Source organism: Coenobita brevimanus, chromosome 115, assembly GCF_032717465.1.
Source record: "Coenobita brevimanus isolate Jiangsu-jjx chromosome 115, ASM3271746v2, whole genome shotgun sequence".
In the NCBI taxonomy this organism is placed as follows: Eukaryota; Metazoa; Arthropoda; class Malacostraca; order Decapoda; family Coenobitidae; genus Coenobita; species Coenobita brevimanus.
Genome location: NC_137068.1, coordinates 2,397,501 through 2,412,500, shown reverse-complemented (window position 1 = coordinate 2,412,500; position 15,000 = coordinate 2,397,501). Strand labels below are relative to the sequence as shown.

General features: G+C 42.4%; 1 protein-coding gene across 1 annotated transcript in view; it reads left to right on the top strand.

The window, feature by feature from the left end:
• The first annotated feature begins 7,431 nt into the window (after window positions 1-7,431).
• 5-HT2A (5-hydroxytryptamine receptor 2A) overlaps window positions 7,432-15,000 on the top strand; it is a 36,851-nt gene continuing 29,282 nt past the window's right edge. The window contains exon 1 of the mRNA XM_080286972.1: window positions 7,432-8,310. Coding sequence (XP_080143098.1) covers window positions 7,432-8,310 — 879 coding nt within the window. The remainder of the gene's footprint in view (window positions 8,311-15,000) is intronic.

Here is a 15,000-nt window from a genome sequence, read left to right as displayed (position 1 = left end):
TGGACACCTGCAACTGCAAATGTCCCACTGCAATTGCATGGTTGTGCTTAAGGAGGCTTGATTGCAAAGGGGGATGAGGCTTGCTTGGGCTGGCTTGAGATATCTTGCATGCAACAAGGGAGAGAGAGAGAGAGAGAGAGAGAGAGTTTTTAGTCGAAAAGAGCAGGAATTATGAGAGGGAGAGAGAGACAGAGCAAGAATTATGTGACGAAGAACCACACACACACACACACACACACACACACACACACACACACACACACACACACACACACACACACACACACACACACACACACACACACACACACACACACACACACCATTCTTCCCTTAGCTGTCCAATTTTTACTAAGATAAGCAACGTCACGACAGCTTACGAAGATCCCACGACTAGCGTAAGATCCCACGACTTGCGTAAGATCCCACGACTTGCGTAAGATCCCACGACTTGCGTAAGATCCCACGACTTGCGTAAGATCCCACGACTTGCGTAAGATTCCACGACTTGCGTAAGATCCCACGACTTGCGTAAGATTCCACGACTTGCGTAAGATCCCACGACTTGCGTAAGATCCCACGACTTGCGTAAGATTCCACGACTTGCGTAAGATTCCACGACTTGCGTAAGATCCCACGACTTGCGTAAGATTCCACGACTTGCGTAAGATCCCACGACTTGCGTAAGATCCCACGACTTGCGTAAGATTCCACGACTTGCGTAAGATGTGCGTAAGACTTTGGGATATTTGCTTAGGGCGTCTGTGGCATCTTGAAGGAATTTAATATCATCTTATATGTATTTCTTGGGGTTATTGTGAGAGAGAGAGAGAGAGAGAGAGAGTATAAATATTTACTATTTATTTCTGAGCTCCAACCACCTCATAGGGATCTCTCTTTTCTCTCTCCCTTCTCTCACTTTTCTCTTTTTGCTCTCTTCCTTCTCTCTTTTTCTCTTTTCTCTCTTCCTCATTTTCTCTCTTCCTTCCCTCATTTTCTCTCTTTGCTCTCTTCCTCACATTTTCTCTCTTCTCTCTTCCTTCTCTCACTTTGCTCTTTTTGCTCTCTTCCTTCTCTCTCTCTTTTCTCTCTTCTCTCATTTTTCTCTCTTCCATGTCATATCTCTTTTTTGCTCTCTTCCTCTTCTATTTTCTCTCTTTATTTTCTCTTCTTGTCTCCTCCGTCTCTTCTCTCTTCTCTCTTTTTTCTCTCTTCCTCCTCCCCCTTTCTCTCTTCCTCCTCCCCCTTTCTCTCTTCCTCCTCCCCCTTTCTCTCTTCCTCCTCTCTTTTCTCTCTTCCTCCTCCCCTTTTCTCTCCTCCTCTCTTTTCTCTCTTCCTCCTCCCCTTTTCTCTCTTCCTCCTCCCCTTTTCTCTCCTCCTCTCTTTTCTCTCTTCCTCCTCCCCTTTTCTCTCTTCCTCCTCTCTTTTCTCTCTTCCTCCTCTCTTTTCTCTCTTCCTCCTCCCCTTTTCTCTCTTCCTTCTCCTTTTTTCTCTCTTCCTCCTCTCGTTTCTCTGCCTTCTCTCCTTTCTCTCTCCCTTCTCTCCTTTCTCTCTCCCTCCTCTCCCTTCTGTCTTCCTCCTCTTTTTTACTCTCTTCTCTCTTTTTTCCTCTTTTCCTTCTCTCTAATATACTACTTCCTTTTTCCTATGTCTTGGTGCGTGCTCTCTTACCATCTTCCCGTGTGTGTGTGTGTGTGTGTGTGTGTGTGTGTGTGTGTGTGTGAGAGAGAGAGTGAGAGAGAGAGAAACCTCCTAAAAGTAACATGTATTATGATGATGATGATGACGATGATGATGATGATGAGGAGGAGGAGGTGGAGGAGAGATGATGATGATGATGATGATGATGATGATGATCTCGTTCCTCCCCTTCTCTGTACTCCCAACCAATTTGAATATGCTGATTGGAGAGAGAGAGAGAGAAAGAGAGAGAGAGAGAGAGTGTGTGTGTGTGTGTGTGTGTGTGTGTGTGTGTTGTAGTAGTAGTAGTAGTTATAACAATGATGATAATAATAATAATAACAATAATAATAGTAATAGTAGTAGTAGTAGTAGTAGTAGTAATAATAATAATAATAATAATAATAATAACAACAACCACAACCCAACCCACATATACCAAACCGCAAACCAATTTATTTATAAGGCGGCAAATACAAGAGGAGCAATATTCCACCCACCCTCATTCTTGGCCTCCCTCTCCTTCTCCTCCTCCAAGTATGACCTCATTTGACCTGGTAGAGTAAACAGGGGCGTCTTGAGGGTTTGAGGAGGAGTTCTTTGAGGCTAACCGACCATACTGAATATTTTATGGGATCGTCTTAGGCCTTATCACTACGAATGTGTATGTATATCTTTTCTCTCTCTCTCTCTCTCTCTCTCTCTCTCTCAGCCAGCAGATGATTAAATTTGCTTTGTCTATCTACCTATCTATCTGTCTGTCTATCTCTCTTTCTGTCTATCTATCCATCCATCTATCTATCTATACCCATCATCATCATCATCATCATCATCATCATCATCATCATCATCATCATCATCATCATCATCATCATCATCACCACCACCACCACCACCACCACCACCACCACCACCACCACCACCACCAGTCACACAAATACAACAAACACATTTACCAAACCCTCTGATCTTACACACACACAAAAATAGTCACGAGGAAGTGCTTAAGAACAAATAGTCACGAAGAAGTGCTAGATGGGAGGCTCCTTGAAGGTCTTACAGAAATATATATGAGATTCTGTAGTACCTTTTAACACTGTGGACGAACATCAAAAATGTGTGTGTGTGTGTGTGTGTGTGTGTGTGTGTGTGTGGAGAGAGAGAGAGATTTCATGGTTGTTCCTGTAAGGTGTACTTGACCCCTTGACCCCTTGACCTCTTGACCCCTTGACCTCTTGACCCCTTGACCCCAATTAGTTTTTCTTCAGGTAATTAAGTAGGTGAAAAGAAACAGTATTACTAGGGTTCTCTCTCTCTCTCTCTCTCTCTCTCTCTCTCTCTCTCTCTCTCTCTCTCACACACACACACACACACACACACACACACACACACACTCTCTCTCTCTCAACTTCATTCAGTATAGACGGTTCTTCACTTCGTAGTTTAGGGGAATGTTTTTTTTTGGGTGTTCCATGCGTCCTCTTGAAAATAATTGCTCTCTCTCTCTCTCTCTTCTCTCTCTCTCTCTCTCTCTCTCTCTCTCTCTCTTCTCTTTCTCTCTCTCTCTCATCTCTCCTTTCCTAACCTTCCTTCTTCTCTCTCATTTCTCCCTCCTCCTCTTCCTCCTCCTCCTCTTCCTCCTCCTCCTCTTCCTCCTCCTCCTCCTCCATCATTCTTGGAGTGTTTTCAAGGACGTTAACCCTCAACTTCCCTCTCTCCCCTTCCTCTTCCTCTTCCTCTCCCTCTTCCACTTCCTCTTCCTTCTCCCTTTCCTCTTCTTTCCCCTCCTTCCTCCCCTTCCTCTTTTTTCTCCTCCCCCTCCCCTTCCTCTTCTTCTTCTTCCTCCTCCTCCTCCTCCTCATCATCATCATCATCATCATCATCATCATCATCATCACCACCACCACCACCACCACCACCACCTCCCGTCCTCCTCCTCCTCTCCCTCTCCTCCTCCCCCTCCTCTTTCCCCACTCACCCTCCCTCACCTCCCCTCCCTCTCTCTCCCTCCCCTCTCTCTCCCTCTTCTCTCCCTCTCCTCCTCCCCACTCTCTTTTTTGACGGTAACTTAATCAAAAACTTTACGCCAAACCTCACCCTGTTGTCCCAAACTTCTGAGTCTGTCTGTATTTGCCCCTCTACATGACCTCTAGGCTTTTTGTCACACCCTGTTACGGTTCTCCTGTGCTGTTGTTTTTGTTTTTGTGGGATTTTCTTCTTGTTTTTGTGATGTAAAATAATTCTGTCTTGCACCCGTTCTCTCTCTCTCTCTCTCCCTTCCATCCTGTCATTCTCCCTTCCATTCCTTGCCTTCACATCCATAATTCTCCAGTTCCATCCATCCATCCATCTATCTATCTATGTCTATTTATCTATCTGTATATCTATCAGGGTTGGGTCCAAGTTCAGGTTTCTGTACTTAAGTCCAAGTCCAAGTACCCGGAAATTTTTCAGGTACAAGTCTAAGTCCAAGTACGTGCTTAAGTACAAGTAAAGGTGCTCCTGTGTTGGGGAAGGAAATTTAATGATGGTCACATTGTAAAGGTGAAGTTATTAAGGCAGAAAGTACCGTATCAGAATATAAGTATACTTTATTAATCAAACCCTTTCTTCTATGACAGAATATTAAGTCTACATAATAATACCTTTATAAAGTCCAATAGAATATATAAGTTTTTTGTTAGATATAATGTACTTGAAAGTACTTGGTATTTTTTGAAGTGATCTAAGTACAAGTGCAACCAATATTTTAAACTTCAAGTACAAGTACGTGAAAAACTGCACTTAAGTCCAAGTCCAAGTACTGTACTTGGACTCAACCCTGATATCTGTCCATCCATTCATCCATCTGTCCTTCCTTCCTCCTCGTCTCCTCCTTTCCTCCTCGTCTCCTCCTTTCCTCCTCGTCTCCTCCTTTCCTCCTCATCTCCTCCTTTCCTCCTCGTCTCCTCCTTTCCTCCTCGTCTCCTCCTTTCCTCCTCGTCTCCTCCTTTCCTCCTCATCTCCTCCTTTCCTCCTCGTCTCCTCCTTTCCTCCTCTTCTCCTCCTTTCCTCCTCGTCTCCTCCTTTCCTCCTCGTCTCCTCCTCCTTCCCCCCATCCACTTTTTCTCCTCTCTCCATCCATCCATCTAGTTCTCCTTCCTTCATTTATTCCTCCCCTTCATTTTTTCTCTCTCCTCTCCTCTCCACCCACCCAATGTTCCTCCATCCATTTCTCACTCCCTCTTCCTTCCCTCCTTCCTTCCCTCCCCATCCTGCCACTCTCCCGAAATTGAAACCCGAAGGAAGTACCGTGTTTACCTGCAGAGAATATTAAATCAAATATTATACCTAACATGTTCTCTTTGTGTGTGTGTGTGTGTGTGTGTGTGTGTGTGTGTGTGTGTGAGAGAGAGAGAGAGAGAGAGAGAGAGAGAGAGAGAGAGAGAGAGAGAGAGAGAGAGAGAGAGAGATGTAAATTCACAAAGCACATAGACTGCTTGTTCATAAAGTAGTTTGGACTTCATATGAATAACAGATGTTCTGTATTTAGAGAGATAGATAGATAGATAGATAGAGAGAGAGAGAGAGAGAGAGAGAGAGAGAGAGAGAGAGAGTTACATAAACACACAAAGCATAGAGACTGAATGGTCATAAGTAAGTGGATTGGGCTTATGAATAACAGATGTTCTGTATTTGGAGAGAGAGAGAGAGAGAGAGAGAGAGAGAGAGAGAGAGAGAGAGAGAGAGAGAGAGCTAAGGAGGTTGAGAGACAGACAGACAGACACAAAGACAGACAGCTAAATAGATATACACATAGACAGACAGACAGACAGAAAAGATATATATATAGGTAGTCTAATATTTCTTTTCCACTTTTCCTATATCCTCCTTTTAGAATAAGCTTTTTTTTAAATTAAGATATGTAATTAATGTAACTATTTAATGTAACTGATAAATAGATTTGTAATTAATATGTTTCTTTTCTTCCAGGATGCTTCACTGACCTTCGACTTTCAAGATAAAACTGAGAAAGAAAGATGAAAGTAGGATAGCCTTGAGAGATAAGGAAGAGAGCTGCGTAAATCTCCCTCAGTGGCAAGAGTGATAAGAAAGATAAGGAGAGAGGAAGATAAAAGATTGATAACCACAAGAGATAAGGAAGAGAGCTGCATAAATCTCCCTCAATGGAAAGACTGATAAGAAAAGATAAAGAGAGAGGAAGGTAAAAGAAAGATAACCACAAGAGTTAAGGAAGAGAGCTGCGTAAATCTTTCCTCTGTGGTAAGAGTGATAAGAAAAGAAAAGGAGAGAACAAGATAAAAGAGAGAGAGGCACAAGAGATAAGAAAGAGAGCTGCTTAAATCTCCCTGAATGGCGAGACTGATAAGAAAAGATAAAGAGAGCAAGATAAAGATAACCACTAGAGATAAGAAAGATAGCTGCGTAAATCTCCCCCAGTGGAAAGACTGATAAGGAAAGATAAAGATGCTGTGATTTTGATAGAAACTGTTCCATTTTTTAAACCAAAGAAAAGAAAATCTTAATTTTAGAACTGGTCATGAAAAACAAGAATTCTCTGTTTTAAGAAAGGTGTAATTTTGAGTGTTAAGCCAAAGAAATGTAAGTTAGAATATATTAAAACTTATGAAAAACCAAGAAAAGTGTGATTTTAGAAGAAGTGAATTTTGAGTAATTATCTGACTGAACAAAACCAAAGAGAATGTAATTTGAGTTACATTGAAAACTGACAAACAGATGATTAAAAACAAATTAATCAGGAAGCTGTAATATTTTAACATAAACTGAACTCATCTGAAAAACTCTGAAAAAAATGGAAAAAGGAACATGAACTGAATAGAAGGTCGGAGAAGGCATGAAATAAATAAATACTCATAACTCTTTAATATGATGTTTTAGATATAAAATTGAAAAACAGGTTAGAAAGTGCACGAAAGGAGACTAATCAAAACTTTGGAATATGTTGTTGAAGACTTGAAATCGAACTGTTTTTTTATAAACCTAGAAAGACAAGAATGTGATTTGAACTGAGAAACAGGTTAGAAAGTGCTTTAGAAAAGAATTATCTGGATTTTGTAATTTTGACTTGAGTAGCATTGGACTCCCTTTTTAAAATTCTGAAAAACTGAGAGAAATTGCCCTTGAAGTAAATAGACAGAAAGTGTATGAAAGTACTAATTGAACATCTTTTAATAGCTATGCAGGGACACGGAGAATAGGACAATAGTTACCCGTAATGAAAGAAGACGGAAGACAAAGGAAAAGAAGAAGGAATTATTAAATGGAATGACACTAATCAGTACCAAAGAAGACAATGAAGAAGTAGAAGAAAAGGAAGTTGGTTGAAACTGTATCTTCTCAGAGTAAATGAGGAAATTGCCTAGTGTCTTAAAAATACTATGTTTTGTACGGAAAATCATGGGTAACCTATCAATCAGAGAGACGTTGGGCGTAATCCACTGTTTGATGATAAACGAAACTTAAAATGAGTGTTTGCGAATATGTGCGCATCGGAGAGAACACTACAATTGTGTGAATGCTGCGTACCAAAGATAGATTTAATTTTGAAGATGAGGCTTAGATATATATGAGTTATTGAATTTAATTTTGAAGATGAGGCTTAGATATATATGAGTTATTGCTAATGGAAATGGGGTCCTGTAGGAAGTGTTCATATGGGGTACTGAGCTAAAGTTCCCTCCTAGTCAGATTCACTTTCCACATATGAGCACACACAAAAATCCTATCCGAATGCCGACCCTCGCCCAGATTATCCGAAACTTTTATCTGCACGGCAAATGGATCAATGGGACCCTTACACAGATCGAACCAAATCAGATTCCATCCCACCCAGACAATTATGACATCGCGGGTCTTGGCGATACGCAGTCGCAAATTTTCGACAGTGGAGGGGGGTACGGAGAAGCTTTTTCGTGGGATGGGAAGAGTTTTGAATGCTCCTTACCTGAACTGGATCGAAATAATAGTGAATGGAGTGAAAATCTTGCTTTCCAGTGCAATAATTTGCTTGATATACAGTCGACTGGTGCGCCATGTTGGATTCAATCTCTTGCAGACTGTGTAAAACATGATCATATCCTAGTTCAAGATGACGGGAACCAAAACACAACCTTACAGCCTGAAATACCTGAAAATACTCAATCCATAGCCTGTCTCACGTGCGTTCATGAAAATGTTACAAATTTCTGGGCGCTAAGACTGAACACGAGCGAAGGTGTGTTGTCGTCTTTGATATCCTATGGCAGTGAACTCCTGTGCTCTCTCGGATCGTGTTCATCAGCGCTTTGTGATAGCCTGACAGTCGGTGCCACGGTATCGTCACCCTCTGCAGGGCACCCCACACCAAACACGTCCCTGCCCATTCTACCCGTACCATCTCTGCCGCCATCCACCACGCCTCCCCCCTTACACGTAGCGAGTTGTAAGCTACCGGAAGTGACTCAGGTGATCAGTGACTCGCCCCTAAACCTGAGTCACGAAGAAGTGCTGCTCAACTTCACGTCCACCGGGGGAGGCGCGAATGAGGTCTACGAGTATGATTTCTCCTTCCTCTTCCTGGCCATGTTCATCCTGGCAGGGGGTATTGGGAACATCCTTGTCTGTTTGGCGGTAAGTTCATCCTAGTTTTCAAATTTTAAATCAATCAATTCTAACTATACTTCTTTCACCTGAACTTGGCCCAGGTGTTTGTCCTTGTTGTAGCTTATTTCACGTAGCACAGTCGCAAAAGACGATATTACAGCTCACCTTGCCCATAGCACTTCTTCGTGACTATTTGGGGGAGGCGTGGCTCAGTCGGTAGAGAGGTGGCCTGCAGTTCTAACGGACCCAGGTTCAAATCCCGGCTGGAACAGGGAACAGTTTAAGGATTTGAATTTCATTAAATCAGGCTTTACTGATCTACCAGAAGACCCGCCGACATGTAAAAATATCCCCACTAATACCAATACACCAGTCCTGTATGAGACAGCCCTAGCATGTATTCAATATGGACGGTGGGTGTTAGCGCCGAAGTGGTGACATGTAGAGGTGTAGGGTATGTAGGAGGACTGCTGGGCCTTGATAGCAGGCTGTGAAGGCTATGCCCAAAGTCGGACACATAAAAAAAAAAAAAATCATCGTATTCTAGTGTTATTCTGTTTTTACAATTAACCTTCAGGATGGAGAACTTGCAGTTTAGGCCAAGTAAGAGTGAAAAGAGTATAGAAACTTTATTATTGTTATTTCCACGTGGTCTATAATTTCCCCTTGCACTCCATCATCATCATTATCATCATTATCATCATCAGTTTATCGATATTGCTTTTCCCATCAGTTTATTCTCTCTCTCTCTCTCTCTCTCTCTCTCTCTCTCTCTCTCTCTCTCTCTCTCTCTCTCTCTCTCTCTGTATGTATGTATGTATATATGTATGAATCCTTCCATCCTTTACTCCATCACTCCTATCTCCCCTCTTCATCCTCTCTTCTTCCTTCCATTCTCCATCCTCCCGTCCTTCTCCTTTGCCTTCCTTTCTCCCTCCTCTCGTCCTCCTCCTCTTCCTTATCCCTTCTTTCGTCCTCCTCCTCTTCCTCCCTCCTCTCCTCCTCTTCCTTGATCCATTTTTCCCTTTGCATTCTTCCGTCTAGCATTTTATTACAGGGAAATTCCACCAAACCATCTCAGTATTTTCCTTCACTTTTTCTTCTTGTCTCATCTTTTTCTTCTCCCTCTTTAATCTCTCTCTCTCTCTCTCTCTCTCTCTCTCTCTCTCTCTCTCTCTCTCTCTCTCTCTCTCCTTCCTTCCTTCCTTCATCCTACTGTCGCATTCCTTCTCTTCATCCCTCTCTCTTTCCTTCCTATCATTTCTCTCTCTTCTTCCCCACTTCCTTCCTTCCTTTCTCCCTCTTCCTCCTCTCCCTTCCTTCCTTCCTCCCTCCCTCCCTCTTTCCCTACTCCTCTGTTCCTCCCTCTCCATCTTTTTCCTCTCGTCTCTTCAGTTTTTTCTTTTTTACCCTCCATTCCATGTTTCTCTCTCCTTCTTTCCTTCATTCCTCCCTCTTCTCTCCCTCTTTCCTCCCTTCCTTCCTCCCTCCCTCTTCTCCTCCTCTTTCTTCCCTTCCTCCCTCATCGGTCCTTCCTTCCCTTCCTCCCTCATCGCTCCTTCCCTCCTTCCTCTCTGCCTCTTCTCTCCCTCTTTCCTCCCTCCCTCCCTCCCTCCGTCGGTCCTCCCTTTCTCTCGCGCTCTTTCTCTCCCTTAATCCATTTTTCTCCCTTCTCCCTCTCGAGATGCCAGACAGTTTCCTCTTTCAGCTACTTTCCTCTTTCCTCCCTCCTCTCTACCACTTCTCTTTCCCCTTTCCTCCCTCTTCTTTCCCTCTTTCCTCCCATCCTCTCTCTCTCTCTTCTCTCCCTCTTTCCTCCCTTCCTCTCTCCCCCTCTTTCCTCCCTCTTCTCTCTCTCTCTCCCTTATTCCATTTTTGTCTCCCCTCTCCCTCCAAGACGCAAGACAATTTCCTTTTTCCTTCCTCCTTCCTCTTCTTTCCCTCTTTCCTCCCTTCCTCTCTCTCTCTTCTCTCCCTCTTTCCTTCCTTCCTCCCTCTTTCTCTCCTGTAATTCATTTTTCTCTCCTTTTTCCAAGAAGCCCTACATTTCCCTCTTTCAACTATTTCCTCTTTCCTTCCTCTTGTCTCTCCCTCTTCTCTCTCTTTCCTCCCTCTTCTCTCCCTCTTTCCTCCCTCTTCTCTCCCTCTTTCCTCCCTCTTCTTTCCCTCTTTCCTCCCATCCTCTCTCTCTGTCTCTCTTCTCTCCCTCTTTCCTTCCTTCCTCCCTCTTTCTCCTGTAATTCATTTTTCTCTCCTTTCTCCAAGAAGCCATACATTTCCCTCTTTCAACTATTTCCTCTTTCCTTCCTCTTGTCTCTCCCTCTTCCCTCCCTTCCTCTTGTCTCTCCCTCTTCCCTTCCTTCCTCTCTCCCTCTTTCCTCCCTCTTTCCTCCCTCTTTTCTCCCTCTTTCCTCCCTCTTCTCTCCCTCTTTCCTCTCTCTTCTCTCCCTCTTTCCTCCCTCTTCTCTCCCTCTTTCCCCCCTCTTGCCTCCCTCTTCTCTCCCTCTTTCCTCTCTCTTCTCTCCCTCTTTCCTCCCTCTTCTCTCCCTCTTGCCTCCCTTCCTCTCTCCTTCTTTCCTCCCTTCCTCTCTCCCTTTTTCCTCCCTCTTCTCTCCCTCCTTCTTCCCTCTTGTCTGCCTCTTCCCTCTCTCTTCTCTCCCTCTTTCCTCCCTCTTCTCTCCCTCTTTCCTCCCTCTTCTCTCCCCCTCTTTCCTCCCTCTTCTGTTCCCCTCTAACCTCGCTTCCTCTCTCCCTCTTCTGTCTCCCTCTTTCCTCCCTCTTCTCTCCTTCTCTCCCTTAAACCATTTTTCTTTCCCTTCTCCCTTCAAGACAGTTCCTTCAAAGTTATATCTGAGAAGTCTCTTAAGGAATGTTTTAGGGTTTCCTGCCTCTCTCTCTCTCTCTCTCTCTCTCTCTCTCTCTCTCTCTCTCTCTCTCTCTCTCCCTCCTCTTCCTCCATCTCTCCTCCTCCTCCTCCATTCTCTCCTTTCCTCCACTCTCACCCGGAAAACCACAAAAAATAATCCAGTCCTTTCTTATCTCCTTTCTAACTTTTCCTCCTCTCTCTCCTTTCCTCCAACTTTCTCTTCTCTCTCCTCCCTCCTCCAGCCTCTCCTCTCTTCCCTCCATCTCTCCCCCTCCTCCTCCACTCTCTCCTTTCCTCCACTCTCACACAGCAGGCCGCAAAAGTAATCCAACCCTCTCATCTCTCCTTTCCAACTTTTCCTCTTCCTTTCCCTTTCCTCCATCCTTCTCTTCTGTCTCCTTCCTCCAGCCTCTCCTCTCTTCCCTCCATCTCTCCTCCTCCTCCTCCTCCACTCTCTCCTTTCCTCCACTCTCACACAGCAATCCTCAAAAGTAAGCCAATCCTCTCCACAAGCACCCACAGTGGATTCAGTCCTAACTTTTGCATCCAATCCTCCATATGAAGCCTTTTTAGTTCCCCTTCCCGCCTCATTCACTTATAATCCTCTTCTTCGTGATTAGTACGGAGGCGGTGGCTGAATCGGTAGAGGGGTGGCCTGCAGTCTTAATGGACCCAGGTTCGAATCCCGGCTGGGGCAGGGAACAGTTTAAGGATTTGAATTTCGTAAAAGCTTACGGGATGATGGCGTCTGGTTATAGATAGATAGATAGAAAGATAGATGGATAGATAGATAGACAAGACAGATAGATAGATAGAAAGATAGATGGATAGATAGATAGACTTTACTGATCTACCAGAAGACCCGCCTACATGTCGTAAAAATACCCCCGCTAATACCAATACACCAGTCCTGTATGAGACAGCCCTCCCATGTATTCAATATGGACGGTGGGTGTTAGCGCCGAAGTGGTGACATGTGGAGGTGACATAGGAGGACTACTGGGCCTTGGGAACAGGCTGTGAAGTCCATGCCCAGATTCGACACATAAAAAAAGTAATGATGATGATGAGTAGGAGGAGGAGGAGAAGTATAATAATAATAATGATAATAATAATAATGATAATAATAATAATATAATTGGGAATGAGAGACTAACTAGGAGTGTATTTGAGCGAGGTGGATGTGGGGAGGGGGAAAGGGGAGACCGAGGATGAGATGGAGGGAATGTGACGAAGTAAATGACGTATAAGGTATAGAATGAATCGCAGATGAAAATGTGTTAAGGTATATCACAAGCCTCTGAAAATACAAGCGTAAGTTACAGAAAAGGCGTAAGATCATTTTTGCTGCGAAAGATTGTGAAGAAGTTACGAAGGAAATTGAAATAGTGTCTTTTAAAGAGAGAGAGAGAGAGAGAGAGAGAGAGAGAGAGAGAGGAAATGTGTGTGTGTGTGTGTGTGTGTGTGTGTGTGTGTGTGTGTGTGTTTTAATGTATGCAGATTAAAACTGAGAAACACACACACACACACACACACACACACACACACACACACACACACACACACACACACACACACACACACACACACACACTTTCATTTATTACTAAAGGATGTAAGCAAAGCAATCTCTCTCTCTCTCTCTCTCTCTCTCTCTCTCTCTCTCTCTCTCTCTCTCTCCCCCAGTGTGTGTGGGAAGGCTATTGTGTTCTAAGTATAAATAGAATGAACTGTGTGTGTGTGTGTGTGTGTGTGTGTGTGTGTGTGTGTGTGTGTGTGTGTGTGTGTGTAAGCAGAGATAATTGGGGTATGCTTTGTATGTATTTATGCAAGTTGTGTATGTATCTATGTATGCATGTGTATATGTATTTGTGTATATGTATGTATGTAATTGCGTATGTATGTACGTATGTATATTGTGTATGTATGTATGCATATATGTACCTGTGTATGTATTTGGGTATGTATGTGCAGTTTGCCACAAGGGCGTGGGAAGTTATTCCATCTTGTGCAGTGTTTGTGATAAATGGGTACATAAGAGATGTAGTGGTATTAGAGGTAGACTGAGAGAGAATGCTGATTTCATGTGTGGGGCGTGTCGGGGAGAGCAGGTGGAGATTGTCAGGTGTGAAAGGATTGAACTTGCTGGTGAGTATCTTGAGTGTGTGGAGGAGTTTTGTTATTTGGGAGACATGTTGTGTGCTGGAGGTGGGGCTGAGCTAGCTCTGTGGCTAGGGTGAGGAGTGGTTGGAAGAAGTTCAGGGAGCTCTTGCCTCTCCTGATATTGAGAGGGCTCTCCCTACGTGCTAAGGGGTCTTTGTATGCGGCATGTGTTAGGAGTGTGATGCTGTATGGCAGTGAGACCTGGGCAGTGAAGGAGGAAGACATTCGCCGGCTCAGACGTACAGAAATAACAATGATTAGGTGGATGTGCAGTGCGTCCCTGCGTCCAAGGCCTGGAGGGGCTGGGTTTACAATGGAAGAGTTGAGAGGTAGGATGGGACTGGAGTGTATTGGTGTTGTGATGAGGAGAGGTAGATTGAGGTGGTTTGGACAGGTGGAGAGGATGGGGGATGATAATTGGGTGAGGAAGGTGAGAAATGTTAATAAGGTGGGGTTATGAGGGGTAGACCGAGAAAGACATGGGACGAGGTCATTAAGTGTGACCTCAGGGTTAAGGGACTGAACAGGGAGGCTGCAATGGATCGTGCAGCGTGGAGAGCCGCCATTAGGTGACCAAGGCCGACACATGCAAGCATGTTGGAGCCTTTAAAAACGAAAACGAAAACGTATGTATGTAAATATATATAGATAGATATATATATATATATATATATATATATATATATATATATATATATATATATGCATGATTGTATGTATGTATGTATATATATATATATATATATATGCATGATCGTATGTATATATATATATATATATATATATATATATATATATATATATATATATATATATATATATATATATGCATGATTGTATGTATGTATGTATGTATTTATCTGTGTATATATATGTATGATTGTATGTATGTAATTGTGTACGTATTTGTGTATGTGTGTATCTGTGTATGTATTAGTCTCGTGTAAGTGTTAATTTTTTGAACCACTCTTGGTCGTCGGGCTGAAGGGGTTAGTCAAAAAAAATATTCTCAAAATAATAGATCCAAAAAAAAAACAAATCCAAAAATACCAATTAATCGGTAAATCACTCCTCTCTGAAAGATCTATGTAAAGAAAATGGTTAATTAGAGCAAGAATAGAGAAAATAAAGATAGTAAAGAGAGTTAAAGCAAAAATAGAGAAAATAAAGATAGTAAAGAGAGTTAAAGGAATAATAGAGAAAATAAAGATAGTAAAGAGAGTTAAAGAAATCATAGAGGAAATAAAGATAGTAAAGAGAGTTAAAGGAATAATAGAGAAAATAAAGATAGTAAAGAGAGTTAAAGAAATCATAGAGAAAATAAAGATAGTAAAGAGAGTTGAAACAAAAATAGAGAAAATAAAGATAGTAAAGAGAGTTAAAGAAATAATAGAGAAAATAAAGATAGTAAAGAGAGTTAAAACTAAAATAGAGAAAATAAAGATAGTAAAGAGAGTTAAAGGAATAATAGAGAAAATAAAGATAGTAAAGAGAGTTAAAGGAATAATAGAGAAAATAAAGATAGTAAAGAGAGTTAAAGGAATAATAGAGAAAATAAAGATAGTAAAGAGAGTTAAAGCAAGATTAGAGAAAATAAAGATAATAAAGAGAGTTAAAGCAAGATTAGAGAAAATAAAGATAATAAAGAGAGTTAATAGGTGGTTTAATGTCAAGGGTAATTTAATGTA